The 18,816-nt window shown below is 44.5% G+C and overlaps 1 protein-coding gene across 1 annotated transcript in view; it reads left to right on the top strand.

Annotated features, from left to right (window-relative positions):
• HYDIN (HYDIN, axonemal central pair apparatus protein) overlaps positions 1-18,816 on the top strand; it is a 421,369-nt gene that overhangs the window by 342,514 nt on the left and 60,039 nt on the right. The window contains exons 60-66 of the mRNA XM_025370321.1: positions 2,977-3,181; positions 4,204-4,439; positions 7,643-7,794; positions 7,913-8,102; positions 12,742-12,844; positions 13,069-13,356; positions 15,459-15,601. Of these exons, the coding sequence (XP_025226106.1) occupies positions 2,977-3,181; positions 4,204-4,439; positions 7,643-7,794; positions 7,913-8,102; positions 12,742-12,844; positions 13,069-13,356; positions 15,459-15,601 (1,317 nt within the window). The remainder of the gene's footprint in view (positions 1-2,976; positions 3,182-4,203; positions 4,440-7,642; positions 7,795-7,912; positions 8,103-12,741; positions 12,845-13,068; positions 13,357-15,458; positions 15,602-18,816) is intronic.

An 18,816-nucleotide genomic window follows, 5' to 3' on the forward strand; every position in this document is an offset into this window, starting at 1 on the left:
AAAAGAGAGAAAGTAGACTCTGTTTTGAGTCTGTTGAAAGTCTATTTAAGTCTAATGATAAAAAATGAATAGATGCTCAGGGATCTGTGGAACCATAACAAAAGATCTAACGCTGTTTTCATTGGAGTTCCAGAAAGAGTTACAAAAGAGGGTGGAACTGAAAAGGTACTCAAAGGAATAATGACAGAAAACTTTTCAAATTTGGGGAAAGATGTAAACCTACAGACTCAAGAATCTGAGCAAACCCATATAGGAGAAACCAAAAGAAATCCTTACCAACACACATCATAGTCAAACTTCGGAAAATTAAAGAAAAGAAAAAAAAATCTTGAGCACATCAGGAGAGAAATGAACCTTGAATGACAGCAGATTTCTTACAAAAAACCATAGAGACCCAAAAGAAAGTGGCATAATATTTTCAAGTGTGGAGAATCAATAACTGTGAACCCAGAATCTTATATCCAGCAAAAATATTTCTCAGGGATAAATGGAAAATCGACTTTCTCAAATGAAACAAGGCTAAAAGAATTTGTCACTAGTAGACTTACCCTAAAAGAATGGCTAAAGGAAGTTCTCAAAACAGAAAGTAAATAACAGAAGATGTAATCATGGAACATCAACAAGGGAGAAAAAAACATAGTAAGCAATAATGTAGGTAAATTCAGTAGACCTTACTTCTCTTCCTGGGTTTTCTAAATTATGTTTGTCAATGGAAGCAAAACTATAATACTGTCTGATATGGTTTTAAATGGATGTAGAGGAAATATTTTAGAGCAGGGTGGAGGAAAGAATCAGTGAACTCAAAGACAGACAAGAGGAATTCTTTATAAAAAGCAGGTGAATGAGCAGTTGTTAAGCAAGATAGTAAATACTATAATTGAGGTGCTTGTACATGGATAGACTCTAGAAAAATGGAAGAATGAAGTCTTGCTGTTCTGGGTAGCTGTGAACAGTTATTGAAGGCTTCACGGAGGAGGAGGTGCTTGATTTGTGTATCAGAATCATGTTTGGTTGCAGATAGCAGAAAATCCAATGTTAGTGGTTTAAACAAATATGGCATATTTAAATGGGGGAGGCAATTGCTGGTGTTGGTTTCACAGTTTATTGTTGCTTGTGATTCTCTTGGCCTTTCCCTCATGGTTCCAAGGTGGCTGCTGCAGCTCCAGCCACCACCTCTGCATTGAAGGCAATGAGAGAAGCAAGTTTTCTGCACTCTGTGAACAGCAATAATTATTGATTTGTAGTGAACTGGGTTTTCTACATGTTGGTTTTTATGTCTTTTCAAGTGGTTTCCTCTTGTCAAGCAAAGGCTTCTGTTTCATTAACATACATAATTTTCTACATATGTTTCTGTAACTCTCATCTCTTCTACAAATTTTTTTTCCTTCTTTGACTACCATATCTTCTCAGCCTTCAGTGAGACAGCCTCTCCAGCACTCTGCCTTTCAGTTGCAATGAACTTATCCTCTCCTCTACATTGGCAACTTATTTTAATGGTCACAGCCTGGATCTTGCATCACAAGAAACTGAGGTGCTTCTGAATCCTTGATTTCCAAGACCTCTTTCTCTAACTGCTTCCCTTTCTCCTAACTTTCTGCTACCTCAGTTCCACTCATTTCAGCTGTTCTTTGCCCCTACTATGACCTTGCTCCTTTGAGACAACATCATGCCATTTTCTACTATTCTCCAACCTTCTCCTCTGTCAGGATGGTTTATCTGGGAATCACCGGTGCCCAGGACATCTCCTAGCATATAGTAGGTATTTAGTAAATAGTGACCAAATTAGTTAATAACAGCTTCCACATATGTCTCTGCAGTCACACTGCACAATGTTAGGGGCTGCATCCACACAGATGCCTGTGTGAAGAGTGCCACTAGACTCAGCACTAATTTCTGCTGTGGTTCCTAGATCTGGCAGGAGGTCCTTCACAAACCCCAGCTGCCAGAGGTTTTGCACAAATCCAGTTGCCAGAGTATGAGTCCAGTGTGGCAGAACACTCACACAAGTCATGCAGAGTAAGTTATCACTCACAGATAGGTAGCAAGAACTAATAGAAACTTCGTATTCATGGACTGCTGGCCCCCCAAGGCTCAAGAAAGCTGCCTTGAGCAAATGAAGTCCTGCCTATGCATGCCCCACTTCACACTGCAGCTGAAGGACACCAAAAGCATTCTGTCCTGGATTTTGTGCTCCAGAGGAAATGTGGATCTCTGAGCTGAAGGACATTCTGTTCTAGGAAGGATGAGAACAGAGCCTGGGCTGTTCCAGACCCTCCCCTTGTCTCAGGCCACTGCATTGTCAGCACATTCTACGGTCATCCAGAAAACTACAAGCAGGAGAGAGAAGAGCAGGGACATCTAAGGATTGCACCAACATCCTGGGTTTTTTGGGTTTTTGTTTGTTTGCTTGCTTGTTTTTTAGCACTAATTCTATACCAGATGCTATGCTACATGCTTCACACCTGTTATTTCATTTAAACCTCCAGCAATCTCTGGGGTTGGGGCTTTAGCCCCATTTTATAGATAAATAAACTGAGACTCAGAGAAGTCATTTGTTTAAGGTCAAACAGTCAATATTTAACAGGGCTGGGATTCAAACCCAGGTGTGTCTCACTCAAAAGCCCATAACCTCACCCACTACTCCATTCTGCACCCATCTGATTCAAGATGCCCAGCTGAATAAGTGCTATATGATGTGGAGTCTGTCTGTTCCTTTAAACCCTTAGTTCAAACATGATTGGTCTGAAGGAATTTGCATAGAAGGAAGCGCTGAGAGAGCAGCCTATCATTGAAGACCCCCTGCCCATCCCAGGCCCTCTGTCCCTCCAGGAGGAGAGGAGTGAGGGCCCAGAGAGTGCCTGTGAGAAGAAGCCCCACGTGTCTCTCGCCCTCTCCACACCATCTCACAGCCCCCAAAGTCTGGCTGTCACTCACTCTGCCTCCAAGTCTCCTATCCCTCCCACCCTTGTCCTGCAGGCCCGCTTCGCCCATGGCATGTTCACCGTGTACCCTGGGTTTGGCTCCATCCCTTCCGGAGGACAGCAGGTCATCAACGTTGACTGTGTGGCTGACCCCGTGGGAAAGTGTGAGGAGTTTATAGCCATCGATATCTCCGGCCGAGACCCTACAGTTCAGCCTGCCGGCATTCCTTATACTTTGCTGGCTGAAGCCTGTCTACCAGGTACTCACTACTCACATTGGACAACACCACTTAAAAGATGTTTGTCTGAGACCAGGTGCAGTGGCTCATGCTTGTGATCCCAGCACTGTGGGAGGCCGAGGCGGGCGGATCACCTAACATCAGGAGTTTGAGACCAGCCTGGCCAACATGGCAAATCCCCGTCTCTACTAAAAATACAAAAAATTAGCCGGGTGTGGTGGCACATGCCTGTAATCCCAGCTACTCAGAAGGCACTCAAACTCAGGAGGTGGAGTTTGCAGTGAGCCAAGATCACGCCACGGTACTCCACAACAGAGCAAGAGTCCGTCTCAAAAAATAAATATATAAATAAGAGGCCTTTATCTGTAACACTTCTACCTCTTTCTTGCAAGTTTTTCCAAAGATGTCTGGCAGACATGGCTGGGCTGCTTCCTTTGGGGTCCTGGAACTTCCTCTAGTGTCTTTAGTTGTATTTTTCCAGGGCATATACCTAAGGGAGGAGGTGCAGCTTCACACTCCCAGGAGGCTGGTCCTGGATTCCCAGATGAATAGTGTTATCTGAGAATCATGGTGGGATGGGCTGTAGCACAGGACCCAGGAGCACTGAGTCCCGCTCATGGCCAGGCCACTCCTGGTGGGCAACATGTCCACAGAGAACAATTTTCAGATACTGAGCATATAAAATCTGTAACCCAGCAGGAGGGCACATGAGGTGCAAAGAGAATGCCTCGTGCTTTGATGATAGGATCACTGGAGCCTTGAAGCATAGTGGGCCAGTTGCCTCCTTCCCTCCACAGCCCACCCCAGATCTTGGATCTTACCATTGGGAGAAAAACGCTCACTGGAGTATGGCAACCAGCAAGGGCAGTACAAAAGAGGAAGACCAGACAGAATGTTTCCCATCCCTCACACCCCCTTGCGTGACCTCTCCTATGTGTCCTCCACGATTCTCCTTTGTGAGAATCCAGAGCTCCAAATTAGGAATTACAGAGAGGGAATCCAGCGATCAGGCTGCATCTCATAGTCTCCCCTTCACTCCCCAGCCTTTGTGACCGAAAACAACGCCTTGATATTTGAAGAGCACCAGATATGTACCAGCGCCACCCTGCACCACATCCTGCAGACCATAGAGAGCGGGGGGCTGTTCGTCGAGGACGAGAACAAGTTCATCTTCTGCAATGTCCTCGTGGGCCGCCGAGCCAAGGCTCGTTTCAAGATCAGCAACGTGGGAAAGATCGCCTGTGATGTCAACATTGTAGTCAGGCCTATCTCCAATAAGGTAAGACGCTCCCATTGGCCCCTGGCCCACCGTGATTGGCATAAACTTGGAAGAAGGGCTCTCAGCATCCTCGGCTCTGGAGCCTGTATGCGTGAGTGGAAATTATCTGGCCCTGCTGGAAGTTATGTGAAGTAACTGGGGGTTTCCCCTAGGCCAGTGGTGATACATTTGTCCCAGTGGGTGTCTCCTCCGGGTACCTTTGTGATAAATGGGTACGCATGAGTGAGCAAACCACATTCCTCCATTAAACGCTCACTATGTGCCTAAAATAGAGAAAGCATGGTGGGGAGAGGCTAAAGTGAGCACCAGCTCCAGACAGGCCTGCCTCCAGCTGCATATTCTGCTGGTAAGGGAGATTTGGGGGCACCAGATTCTGAGGATAAGGTGAAATGGTGAGCACTTTTTAGCCCTTCCCATGTGACAAGCACTGTGCTAAGTGATTTATATTTATTGCCTCCTTTTGCCCTCACAACAACTCTTCCAACTTTGTATTATTATCCCAATTCTACAGTTAGGGAAACTGAGGCTTAAAAAGCTAAATCCTTCCCCTAGGTCCCAGAGCCTGAGAATATAGGGCTGGGCTTAAAGCCAAGCTTCATCCACATACAAGATGAAATAATTGCCCATTCAGGGGTCTGCCAGGCTCGAAACTGCCTTTTCTTTCTGAGTCAGGTCATACTTTTTTTCACAGCAGAACAGAAAATTCAGGATACCAAGAGAGGTCTTAATCAATGGGTTTCCGTCACCCTTAATTTCCAATCCAATGTGTAGCAAATACTCTAGTTTTATGGTGGCTGCTTCAGTTCTCTGCCCGAAAGTCGAATCTGGGCCCAGGAGGTCCTCAGCCCCTGGAGCTGGCATTGTTCGCAGCTGAGGGTGGTGGGGAAGTCACCAAGGGTGTTGGTGTCAGCCTAGAGCTACATATGGAGTGTGCATTCCTGGGGGAATGTCAATGCAGAGAGGTGTGGTTGGGGAGACTACATAATCCCTTTTATGACTTCCTTCAGACCCTGGTGACACCCAGTCATTCTCTGATTTTTTTTTTTTTTTTTTTTTTTTGGAGACAGAATCTTGCTCTGTCGCCCAGGCTGGAGTGCAGTGGCGTGATCTCAGCTCACTGCAAGCTCTGCCTCCCAGGTTCACGCCATTCTCCTGCCTCAGCCTCCCAAGTAGCTGGGACTACAGGCACCCACCACTATGCCTGGCTAATTTTTTGTATTTTTAGTAGAGACGGAGTTTCACCGTGTTAGCCGGGATGGTCTCGATCTCCTGACCTCATGATCCACCCAACTCGGCCTCCCAAAGTGCTGGGATTACAGGCGTGAGTCACCGCGCCTGGCCTATTCTCTGATCTTATTTGGGATACTAAGGAGCAACTTTCTCCCTATTCTGTACTAAAAACATAAAAAGTGAGCAAGGCCTGTAATCCCGGCACTTTGGGAGGTTGAGACGAATGGATCACCAGATCAGGAGATCAAGACCATCCGACCATCCTGGCTAACACGGTGAAACCCCGTCTCTACTAAAAAATACAAAAAAACTAGCTGGGTGAGGTGGCGGGCGCCTGTAGTCCCAGCTACTCGGGAGGCTGAGGCAGGAGAATGGCATAAACCCGGGAGGCGGAGCTTGCAGTGAGCCAAGTTCCAGCCACTACACTCCAGCCTGGGCAACAGAGCGAGACTCCGTCTTAAAAAAAAAAAAAAAAAAAAAAAAAGAGCAAGACTGATTTTTCTTTTCTTTTTCTTTTTTTTTTTTGAGACAGTCTCACTCTCATTGCCATGATGGCTCACTGCAGCCTCGACTTCCTGGGCTCAAGTGATCCTCCCACCTCAGCCTCCTGAGTAGCTGGGACTACAGACATGCACCATCATGCTTGGCTAGTTTTTGTATTTTTTGTAGAGACGGGGTTTTACCATGTTGGCCAGGCTGTTCTCGAACTCCTGGGCTCAAGCGATCCTCCCACCTCCACCTCCCAAAGCGCTAGGATTACAGGAGTGAGCCACCACACCCAGCCACAAGCCTGATTTCTAAAGAGAGACTTTATAAGAGGATTTGCAGAAATCACATGTTCTCCTCCACCCTAGTTCGCAGACTTGAAGGCTATCCCTCGGAAAAAGCAAAGAGAAACCCGAGGACCCTCAGTTTAAGAACAAGAGGGAATAGTCAGTCTTGAATCCCACCTACTTCCCATGAGAATGAAAAATCCTTTTAAGGCTATGCCAGGGCTCCCTACAGTCCCAAAACACTGCCACAAGATGGGAACAGATAAACTGCTGTGGGAGGTTGCTCTAGCCAAGGCTCTTGGAGTTATAAGGAGCAGAAACCCTCTCAGATTAGCCCAAACAAAGCAAGGCTTACTGCAGCAAATCAGACACCTCAGACACAGGTCAGAACACATCACGTGGCCGGGACTCCTTGGGACTGGCACCATCACCTGAGGCCCACCCTTTAGAAGACCAGCGGATGCTCTGTCCGTCTGTCAGTGGCCACATGTCTCTCTCACAGGGTTTCCATTGCTTCATTCTCTCATCTAGCTTTCTCATCTTGCATGTGATTCAGCCAGCTCGCAGCTCAGCTCCACATTTTAACAACCAGCACCGGCCCGGCACGGTGGCTCACACCTGTAATCCCAGCACTATGGGAGGGCGAGGCAGGCAGATCACTTGAGCCCAGGAGTTTGAGACCAGCCTGGGAAACATGACGAAACTGCATATGTACAAAAAAATAATAATAATTAGCTGGGCATAGTGGCACACACCTGTAGTCCCAGCTATTTGGGAGGCTGAGGTGGGAGGATTGCCTGGGTCCAGGAGGTCGAGGCCACAGTGAGCCATGATCATGCCACTGCACTCCAACATAAGTGACAGAGCAAGATCCTGTCAAAAAAGAATTTAAAAACCAACCAACACCAATCTTTGGGCATCCCAGTTTAGTTGACAGGGGTGGGGTAGCAGGGACAATATCTGGATTCCTGGCTTAGTTCATCAATTTGAGTCAAAAATCACAGGTCTAGCCAAATCTGGCCAGGCATCATTCAGGGCTGGGTCCCAGGCTGTTTCCTCCAGGGCCCCTGACCCTGCAGGCAGTGGAGCATGTCCACCACGGCACTTAGACGAGAGGCGGGGGGGCTCTTGGAAATAAGGAGTAAGCCTGGTGAGAATCCAAAGGCGCTGACATACTCTGGTCTCTGCCCCCATCACCAGCCCTTTGCCCGCATCACCGACATTTTTGAAGTGGAACCCAACAAGATGTGCATTGCCAGTCATTCCCATGCCTTTGCCACGGTGTTCTTCACCCCGCAGATCATGCAGAACTACCAGTGCATCTTTGAGGCTACCTTGGATGGCTTGCCCAGGTACCAGCTCCCAGCTCCCAGCTCCCTCTCCTGCAGCAGGACTGCAGGCCACACTCCCTAGGGAGTGTCATTCTCACCACGCCAGACTGACAGGCTACAATCTTCCTGTTCCCCACAGCACCCTGGCCAAGAGCCGAGGCCTCGTGTTTGACATCGCTGGTGAGGGGAACCTCCCTCGAGTGACGGTTGTGCGGCCAATTCTTCATAACCAACGTGGAAACCCCTTACTCCTCTTTAAGAGGCTTCTGCTTGGTCGTTCAGAGAAGCTGCCTCTCATCCTCAAGAACAATGGCGTCCTCCCTGCCCAGGTAATACTGGAGGACGAAGCATGAGGCTGAAAGGGAGAAGAATCCAAAAGTTACACTTCTGCTATTGGGGCCTCTCCCATGCCTAATGTATGAGGACTTCTCTGTTGATCCGCACGCATTAACCTGTGTGTCACGGACTTGCAGAGGGGAATCCGGCATGGTATTTGTCCTCAAGGAAAGAAGGAAACCGGATTCCACAATATATCATTAACTACTGTCCAAGGTAGCGTGCAGTGATGTGCACCAAGCTGAGTGGGCAGGATTATGGGTATTAATATCTTCTTTAGTTTTTAATTGTTTTCTGTAATGAACATTGCACTTGCAATAAGAATAAGACAAAAAAGAAACTTCAGTAGGGGTGAGAAATACAACATCCAAATGTATTATGATTCGATGATTAAATTGTGGTTTTATTTTACAAAAAAAAAGTGATGTATTGTGCTCTGCAAGGGACTGTAGGACTTTTGAAAAAGATCTATTCCCATCTAGACAATAAAGGGAAAATTCACTGTAAATGACATTTGAACAGGGCTCATTGAAGGAGCTGGGTTTCAGCAATGCCTTCAGTGGGCATTTGGCATTCCATGCAAACCAGAAAGAGAGAGAAAGCTTCAAAGGTGCAGAAGCCAAAAAAAACAAAACAAAAAACATGCACGCTACTGCAGGAGCTGCTAAGCACCCAGCTTCATGAGAGCATAGGTATAGGTAGAAGAGCAAGGACGATAAAAATGAAAGGATACAGTAATGAAGCAACTTGTGTGGAAGGCTTGGGATTCTCTAAATATTTTAAACTCTACAAGACATTGCTACCGTTGTTATTGCTACTGTTCTTACTATTTATCCTTTTATGGCTCATTTAGGTTTATTCATTTATTAATCATTTTTATTGCTCTTTATTCCTGGGTCTCCAATTTTCTATCTGTATTTGTCAGTTGTCGTGCTACCAATAAAGACATACCTGAGACTGGATAATTTATAAAGAAAAAAGAGGATTCACAGTTCCACATGGCTGGGGAGGCCTTACTATCACAGTGGAAGGCAAAGGAGGAGAAAGACATGTCTTACATGGTGGCAACCAAGAGAGCTTGTGCAGGGGAACTCCCATTTATAAAACCATCAGATCTTGTGAGACTTATTCACTATCACAAGAACAGCCTGGGAAAGACCCGCCCCCATGATTCATTTACCTCCCACCAGGTCCCTCCCACGACAAGTGGAAGTTATGGGAGCTAAAATTCAAGATGAGATTTGAATGGGGACACAGCCAAACCATATCACCATCTTAGACACTTTTCCTACCAAATGAAGAATACTCTTTAGTATTTCCTTAATGTGAGTCTGCTGGTAGTGAAGTCTGTATTTCTCCTTCATTTTTAACATCATTTTTACTGGCTACAGAATTCCAGTTTGGCAGTTGTTTTCTTTCAGCAAATGGGAGATATTATTCTAATGTATTCCAGTTTCCATTGTTACTGCTGAGTTGTCAGCTGTAAGTCTAAAATGTTCTTTAAGACGGGATCCCCAACCCCCAGGCCACAGACCCATGAGCAAAAGGTCATCTGTCTTTACAGCCACCCTCCATCACTCATACTACCACCTGAGCTCCCCTCCTGTCAGATCAGCAGCAGCATTAGATTCTCATAGGAGTGCAAACAGCTATTGTGAACTACACATGTGAGGGATCTAGATTGCATGTTCCTTATAAGAATCTAATGCCTGGCTGGGCGCGGTGGCTCAAGCCTGTAATCCCAGCACTTTGGGAGGCCGAGGTGGGTGGATCACGAGGTCAGGAGATCGAGACTATCCTGGCTAACATGGTGAAACCCCGTCTCTACTAAAAATACAAAAAACTAGCCGGGCGTGGTGGCGGGCGCCTGTAGTCTCAGCTACTTGGGAGGCTGAGGCGGGAGAATGGTGTGAACCCGGGAGGCGGAGCTTGCAGTGAGCCGAGATCACGCCACTGCACTCCAGCCTGGGAGACACAGCGAGACTCCGTCTCAAAAAAAAAAAAAAAAAAAGAATCTAATGCCTGATTATCTGAAGTGGAACAGTTTCAACCCAAAACCATTCCCCAGTGCCTGGTCCATGGAAAAATTGTCTTCCACGAAACCAGTTCCTGGTGCCAAAAAGGTTGGGGACTGCTACTTTAAGGCATTCTTTTTTTCTGACTGCCTTTTACATTTTCACTTTGTTTTCTACAGTTTTACTATGATATGTCCAGAAGTGGACTTCTTTAATTTATCCTTGTTAGAATTCAATAGACTTCTTGATTCTGTGGATTAAAGTTAAGTCAATTTTGGAAATTTTCTAGACATGTCTTTAAATATTGTTTCTATTTCATTCTCTCTAATCTCTCCTTCTGGGATGATAATTAAATACATGGAAGACCTTCTCACTGTATCTTCTGTGTCTCTCAGTCTCACTATATTTTCCACTCACTTTTCCTCTGGGCTTCATTCTGCATAATTTCTTTTGACCTGTCTTCAGTTTATTAACTCTCCCTTTAGCTGTATTGAATCTACTGTTAAAGTTTCCATTAAGCCCTTAAGTTATTATATTTTTCAATCTTAGAATTTCTATTAGGCTGTTTTAAAAATCTGAATAATTCGTGTTTACAGTTTCTAGCTGAAATTGTCAGACATGACTTTTATTTCTTGAACACAGTAATCGTAGCCATTTTGTAGTCTGTACCCAATAATTCCAAAATCCAAAGTCACTGTGGCTTTTTCTGATATTCCTACTCATCTTTTTCTACTATTTCTACTCATCTTTGCCCATGTTGCCCTGCCTTGTCACGTGCCTAGTTATCTTCTGTTTATGTTTTGGGTATTACATTGTAAAAGTTATTTAGAAATCATTAAACTAAGGATCATATTTTTCTTGAGGCAATTTTCATTTGCTTCTGCCCAACACTTGGGGGCACTAGAAATTCAGGATCACCTTAAGCCAGTGTTAGGGTTTGAGATTTTCTGGATTACCCAGAAGACTTAGAGCAGGATTGCCATCCTTGGGAAAGCTGGTTCATATCCAGCTCACCTTTCATCTTAATGAGGTCCCAGACCAGAAGAAAGCATTCTCACCTTCCACAGGCCTTGAATTTTTGCCCTCTTAGCACCAAAAGACCATCAAAAGTGCAGACAACGCCTGTAATCCCAGCACTTTGGGAGGCTGAGGTGGGCAGATCAGGAGTTTGAAACCAGCCTGGCCAACATGGTAAAACCCCGTCTTTACTAAAAACATACAAAAATTAGCTGGGCATGGTGACTCGCGCCTGTAATCCTAGCTACTCTGGAGGCTGAGGCAGGAAAATCGTCAGAACCTAGGAGACAGTTTGCAGTGAGCCAAGATTTCGCCACTGCGCTCTGGCCTGGGTGACAGAGTGAGATTCTATATCAAAAAAAAAAGTGCAGACAAACCTCCTGTCTAACTTTTCCTGATTGGCAAATGCTCTGGACAAAAACTGCCCAGAAAGGGAGACTGACCTTGCTGGATTTCTATACTCTCACCGATCCTGGTCTATTTACTCCTCATTCTCTTCATAGCTCTGTGATACTTAAAAAAAAATTTTTTTTTACATATTTAGTCTAGCAATTACTGTTGCCTTTAGCTCAGGTTACCTAGTTTACCATTACCCTGCATTGTTTCCATTATTGTGGCTTTATGTTTTAGCATTCTAGTTCAGTGAATTCCTACCCACCCACTCCCTGTTTTTGTCATTTTTCTTAACAATTTTCACCTATTAATCTCTCAAATGAGCTTTATAATTATTTTATAATGCTCCTTTAAAAATCCCATCGGGAAGCCTCTCAATTCAGGAGGATTTCTACTTGCAGAGTATTTAGACTCTCCACCAGAAACATTTAGGATTTCCACTCATTTATTTAGATCTTTTACATCAATATTTTTACATATAATTCTTCCATATAGTTTCTTATTAAAGTTGTTTCTAACTACGTAATTTTTTATCTCAGAAGCTTCCCATGTGATACCACTATTTCTGCCTTCTCCGTGCCTCATATTTTATATTCAATCTTTTTCACGATGGTGCCAGCATTACTATCTTCTAACAATGCCTGCTGATGTCTCATATCTGAAATCAGATGCATAGCTTTAGTCTTATCTTCCTTACAATGGGCCAGAAACCACCACTTTCTCCAAGTAGGTCAAATGCCCACCTTGTTTTTTCTCTTATCGTGGTAGGATGCTCAACATGACACTATCAGGCAACTAAACTAATGCATAGCACCTAGGAGACACTGTTTTTTTAGGAATTCACATCAATGCAGGCCCTCTTAGAATTATAAGTATTCATTTCCATTTTATTACCCTAGCGTATATTCTATAACTGCCTCTGTTAATGACAGAGGTGTTGGCAACCACGTTTTGACACTATGTACCTACGTTATCTGGAAAGTTCTGCATACTCTTTGGACCTCCAGTTCCTCACTCAGATAATAAGGGCTGATTTGACTGAATGTTCTTTTGTCCTCTCCAGGACAAAAGAAATTCAAAAAAGTGAATACTGGGCACAATAACTTTTTGGGGTCCCGTCCCAAACACAGTACAGTATCTCACCCCAGACTCAAAGCCCATGAGCAGCCTGTAAGCCTAGCACTCATCCCTGCTTTCCTTCTGCCAGCTGCATGTTGACCTGCGGGATGAGCTAGGAGTCTTCTCCCTGAAAGGAAGGCCCACCACCTCGTACATCTACATCACAGAGGAAAAGAAACCACATGAAAAAGGTAAGTGTGGGGAGGGTGCTTCTAGAAGGCAATGGATCTCAGTAGCTGCTTCATTAGGGTACCGCTCAAGGCCCAACCAGAGGGGAATGTCCAGTCTGGTCACCACTGGCGTCTGGCTAAGGCTCGTTCCCATTCTAGGGTTACTTTCCCTTCAACCGGGGTCTTTATAGATACACATTTCTTGAAACTGGTTCTAAATCATACCTTCTCTCTTCTCTTTGCAGCAAAGAAAGCTCATACAGCCTCCTTGGTTGTTTCTCCTGGAGATACAGCTGAATTTGATGTCTTTTTCCACTCCCAGAAGGTTGGGAGGATGAGAGGTATCATCCACTTGTCAGTGATCAACAACCAGTATGAGGAGACCACCATCCACATGGTGGGAGAGGGCTATGAGGATGACATCACCTTGGACAACATCCACGGGCTGGTGGCCCCCACCAGCCAGGAAGACATAAGTGTCTCTGAGTTCACAGAGATAGTCGAGGACAATGATATGGAAGACTTAGTGGCAGGTGGGAGAAACAGTAGTGAGGTGTTGACAAGTGTTGGCTATTGGGTCATTTGTTTTAAATGAGAGTTAAATTTAAATAACGGGTTGGTTAACTCCCTGAGAATTTAGGACTGACTGACCTCTTCACTACGCTATGCGCTGGTGTGCCTGGCTCAGTCATGGCATCCATCCTTCCATTTATTCATGTGTTCACTTGATGAACATGTATTGAGCACCACGTACATGTTCCAGGCATGCTGATCCCTGGAGTTTCAAAATTAACAAGGAAGTCTCTACTCTTAGGGAGCTTATAGTTTGATATTCAAATTCCAGTTCAACTAATAAGCAAATAAATGTCTTGCAGTTTTTCCTGTCTGCATTTATTAGCTGGCTTGTGTTGGCATTGTCTTGTTTAATTAGAGAGAGTATAGGTTTGGGCACTTCTAGAATATCACTCTGCACAGCCCCACTATTCAACGAGCAGTTTGAGATCCTATGGCATCAGCATCACCTGGGAGCTTGTTAGAAATGGAGGTTTCAGACCCACCGTGCCCTGCGGAATCAGCATCCACATTTTAACAAGATCCCAGGTGATGTATTTTTATACTAAAGCTTAAGACATGTTGTGCTGCAATCTATCAAGCACTAAAGCTTCATTTAATTGACATTTTTAGGGGTTGGAAAAATTTATCATCAAATTGTTCTCATCAGAAAGCATTGGTTAAGCGCCCTAATTACGTGGTTGGTTGCTAAAAAGTGAGTTATAAACAGAGTCCCATAGTTTTTCTAGAAGCTTAATTAAAGTCCTGGAATGTACCATTAGGTGGTCTACACAACGTGGGTTGAAATCAACACTCTTCATATACCTGGTGTTTCAGCTCTGTTTGAGGCTACAGGGTGACATCTCTCTTATGAAGGATCAAACAGGAGCCAGCAGTGAATCTAAGTTCAGAACTCAGATTTCATGCCCATTATAGGATTGCCAGAGTTAGCAAATCAGAATACAAGACTCCCCAATAAATTGGAATTTCAGTTAAACTCTGAATAATTTTTAGTATATGTATATCCCAACCATGGCATGGGACATACCTATCCTAAAAATTATTCATTACTTATCTGTAATTCAAATGTAACTGGGACTCCTGTATTTTATCTGGCAATCCCAATCCTTTATAATATTTTCTCACCGAACAAATGGAGTTGGGGACCTATGTTTTCTCTTGTACAAATGGATGTGAGGGCTAAGGTGGGTGAATGGATGACGGATGGATGGATAGAAGGATGGATGGATGAGCAGCGGGATAGAAGGGATAGAGGGATGGATGGATGGGTAGATGATGGGTGAGTAGATAGATAGATGATGGATGGGTGAAGGGATACAGGGATGGATGGGTAGATGATGGATGGATGGATGGATACATGCATGCGTGCATGGATGGGTGGATGATGGATGGATGGATGGGTGGGTAGATGATAGATGGATAGGTGGATGATGATGGATAGATAGGTGAGTGAGTAGGTGGATGATGGATGAATGAATGGATGGATGGGTGGATGATGGATGGATGGGTGGGTGGATGATGGATGGATGAATGGATGGGTGGATAATGGATGGACATGTGGATGGGTGGGTGGGTGGGAAGATGATGGATGGGTGGATATGGCTGGATGGGTGGGTGGATGGATGATGGCAGGATGGGGGAGGGTGGATGATGGATGGATGGATGGATGGGTGGATGATGGGTAGATGGATTAGTGGGTGGAGGAGGGATGGATGCGTGGATAATGGATGGATGAATGATGGATGGATAGGTGGGTGATGGATAGGTGGATGATGGATGGGTAGATAATGGATGGATGGGAGGGAGGGATGGATGGATGGATGGGTAGATGATGGGTGGGTGGATGATGGATGGATGGGTGGGTGGAGGATGGATGGATGGATGGATGGATGAACAGATTCCTTGAGGATAGAAATCTTGTTACTCAGAGATTCTAGGTTTTTCAAATGTAACCATCCAAGGATGGAAGGATAGCATGTGGGTGAAGCACTATGGCTCCTTAAGGAAGAAGAGCCTCAAGGGAGGCCAGGAAGACTCACAGCCTTCTGCTTCTAATCCCTAGCTGCTCTGGTGGACCACATCCAGTTTGGGGACTGCCACATTGGACACAGCTATAATGTGAGCTTCACAGTCACAAATCACAGCCAAGTGAATGTGATACGGTTTGAATGGCCTGTTTTGGCTACAATTGCTTTCTCCCCACAGGTAAATAAAAGTCGTTCATCATTTTTCTGGAATCCCTTAGGCCTAAGCCAACCACAGACTGATTGTCAGCCCTTTCCCATGGATGCATGGGATGGAATTAATACATCTCAAGCTGAGAGACAGCCCAGGAATCATCCCTCACTCATATCTGGTAGCAAAGAACACTGTTCATGTCTCCCCTGGTTAAGAGGGGAAGACAGAGAATGAAGTTGGCCAAGACTGTTGCTAGGCCGCTGCCAAGGGGTCCTGTGGAGGACTGTATAGATGAATATAGGTCCTAGTCTTCCTATCCCAGATTGTGGAGCTGTGTCCTCCTAGATGTGTGTCCTTTAGAGTATCAGTCCTTCAAAATACTTCACCAAAAGCTAGAATGGGGGTGATGAGTTCTGTGGATAACTGAGATTTAGAAAATGTTCCAAGCTCCATCCTTCTCTTAAAGATTCCTGGTTCTCTTTGGCATGTTAAAACCTAGTTAATTTTGTTTTACCTGGAATTTTCTAACCTCTTCTTTTAACATCTTCACAGCACACATTTTTTGGAATTGCCGACTAAAGCTTGACATTGAACAAGGCCTAGGATAACGTTCTAGCAGATTGTTGCCTCTGGCCAGTGGTTGCTTTTTGTAGATAGTTCACTTCTGAGTTCCCAGAACACTGGCACACCCCAGTGTCTTCACTGCCTCCTGCTCTGTTGACATACAGCCACTGAGTCTTCTCAAGCACAGTACTTGAGGGGGGTGGAGCAAAGGGGTTGGGGACTTTGTCATCTTTAAATCTTTGAGTGCTATTAGGGATAAATTTTGCTTTTTGAAGTGATATAAAGTTCATTAGGAATCTGACCACTCCATTTCATCATGGTCCAAATCCAACCCTGAATAGAGCTAGTATACCATTTTATTTGTAAATTGAGTGCTTACTATATGCCAAAAATAGTTCTAAGACCTTAGTTAATCCTCTCAACAACCCTATAAGGCAGATACTACTTTTTTTGTTTTTGTTTGTTTATTGAGATAGTCTCACTCTGTCACCCAGGCTGGAGTGCGGTGTCACGATCTTGGCTCATTGCGACCTTTACCTCCCAAGATCAAGTGATTCTTCCATCTCAGCCTCCCAAGTAACTGGGACAACAGATGCACACCATCACACATGGCTAATTTTTTTGTATTTTTGGCAGAGACAGGTTTCACCATGTTGCCCAGTCTGGTCTCAAACTCCTGAGCTCAAGCAATCCACCTGCCTCAGCCTCCCAAAGTGCTGGGATTATAGGTATGAGCCACTGTGCCCAGCCATAGATACCACTATTATTGGCATTTTACCTGTGAAGAAACAAACACAGTATAATATAATAGGGTAATCTACTTTTGTGCATTATTTTTATTACCAAAGCCTTAATCAAAGAAGGCAGAGAGGCCAGGCACAGTGGAGGTTCTCAAACCTCAATTCTTGACTTCTGTGCACCCACAGGCTCAACACCACATGGAAGCTGCCAAGTCACGGGTCTTACACCCTCTGAAGCCATGGCCTGAACCATACCTCGGCCTCTTTTAGCGATGACCAGAGTGGCTGGGATGCAGAGCACTATGTCTTTAGACTGCACACAGTACAGGGGGCCCTGGGCCACCCACAAAACATTTTTTCCTCCCAGACCTCTGGGTCTGTGATGGGAGGAGCTGCCACAAAGGTCTCTGACATGCCCTAGAGACATTTTCCCCATTGTTTTGGCCATTAACATTTGGCTTCTCCCTACTTATGCAAATTTCTGAAACCAGCTTGAATTTCTCCTCAGAAAATGGTTTTTTCTTTTCTATCATCAGGCTGAAAGTTTTCTGAACTTTTATGCTCTATTTCCCTTTTAAAACTGAATGCTTTTAAGAGCACCCAAGTAACCACTTGAATGCCTTGCTGCTTACAAATTATTTATGCCAGGTACCCTAAATCATCTCCCTCTAGTTCAAAGTTCCACAGATCTCTAGGGCAGGGGCAAAATGCCATCAGCCTCTTTGCTAAAACATAGCAAGAGTCACCTTTACTCCAGTTCCCAACAAGTTTCTCATCTCCATCTGAGACCATCTCAGCCTAGATTTCATTGACCATATCATCAGCATTTTGGTCAAAGCCATTCAACAAGTCTCTAAGAAGTTCCAAACTTTTCCACATCTTCCTGTCTTCTCGTGAGCCCTCCAAACTGTTCCTACCTCTGCCTGTTACCCAGTTCCAAAGTCACTTCCACATTTTCGAGTATCTTTACAGCAGTGCCCCACTCACTCTACCAGCACCAATTTACTATATTTGTTCGTTTTCACACTGCTGATAAAGACATACCTGAGACTGGGTAATTTATAAAGAAAAAGAGACTAATGGACTCACAGTTCCACATAGCTTGGGATGCCTCACAATCATGGCAGGCAAAGGGCACATTTTATATGGTAGCAGACAAGAGAGAAAAATGAGAGCCAAGCGGAAGGGGAAACCCCTTATAAAACCATCAGATTTCGTGAGACTTACTCACTACCACAAGAACAGTATGGGAAAAGCTGCCCTCATGATTCAATTATATCCCACCAGGTCCCTCCCACAACATGTGGGGATTATAGGATCTACAATTGAAGATGAGATTTGGGTGGAGACACAGCCAGACCATATCACCATATATCACATAACCTCTAGAAAACTCCATTGTACACTTACGAGAAAAATGAGAGTAAAAAAGTCAAATAATATCTTTGTATTACTATTAAAATAGTCTTGACCTCCTTTATCCCCTGAAAAGGTCCTGGGGATCCCAAGGTCACTAGAACACCTTTGGAGAACTGCTAGTGTACTGTATTCCTCTGTCCATAATTTGTATAGATCGTGTTGATTAAGAGTGTGGCATTTGGAGCCAAACTGCCTGGGTCTGAATCTAACTCCTCAAAAATTAATGACCTCAACCAAGTTACAAGTTTCATTGTCTGTAAAATGGGAATAATAGCTGTACCCCTCACAGGGTTGTTGTAGGGATTCATAGAATTGTGTAAAGGTTTAGAATAGTGCCTGAAGCAAGTAAGTTTGATAAATATTAGTTGTTCTTATTATTATTATCATGTTTCTACCTGAGAACCTCTTGTACATATTTAATTCTGTCTACATACACAGGCTTGACTGATGCATTTTTTGCCAAGACCTTTGGCTCCTTCCCTTCTCTAGAATATCACCAACAGGTATCAAGAGTCCTCA

The sequence above is a fragment of the Theropithecus gelada genome, chromosome 20, assembly GCF_003255815.1.
Source record: "Theropithecus gelada isolate Dixy chromosome 20, Tgel_1.0, whole genome shotgun sequence".
Taxonomy (NCBI): domain Eukaryota; kingdom Metazoa; phylum Chordata; class Mammalia; order Primates; family Cercopithecidae; genus Theropithecus; species Theropithecus gelada.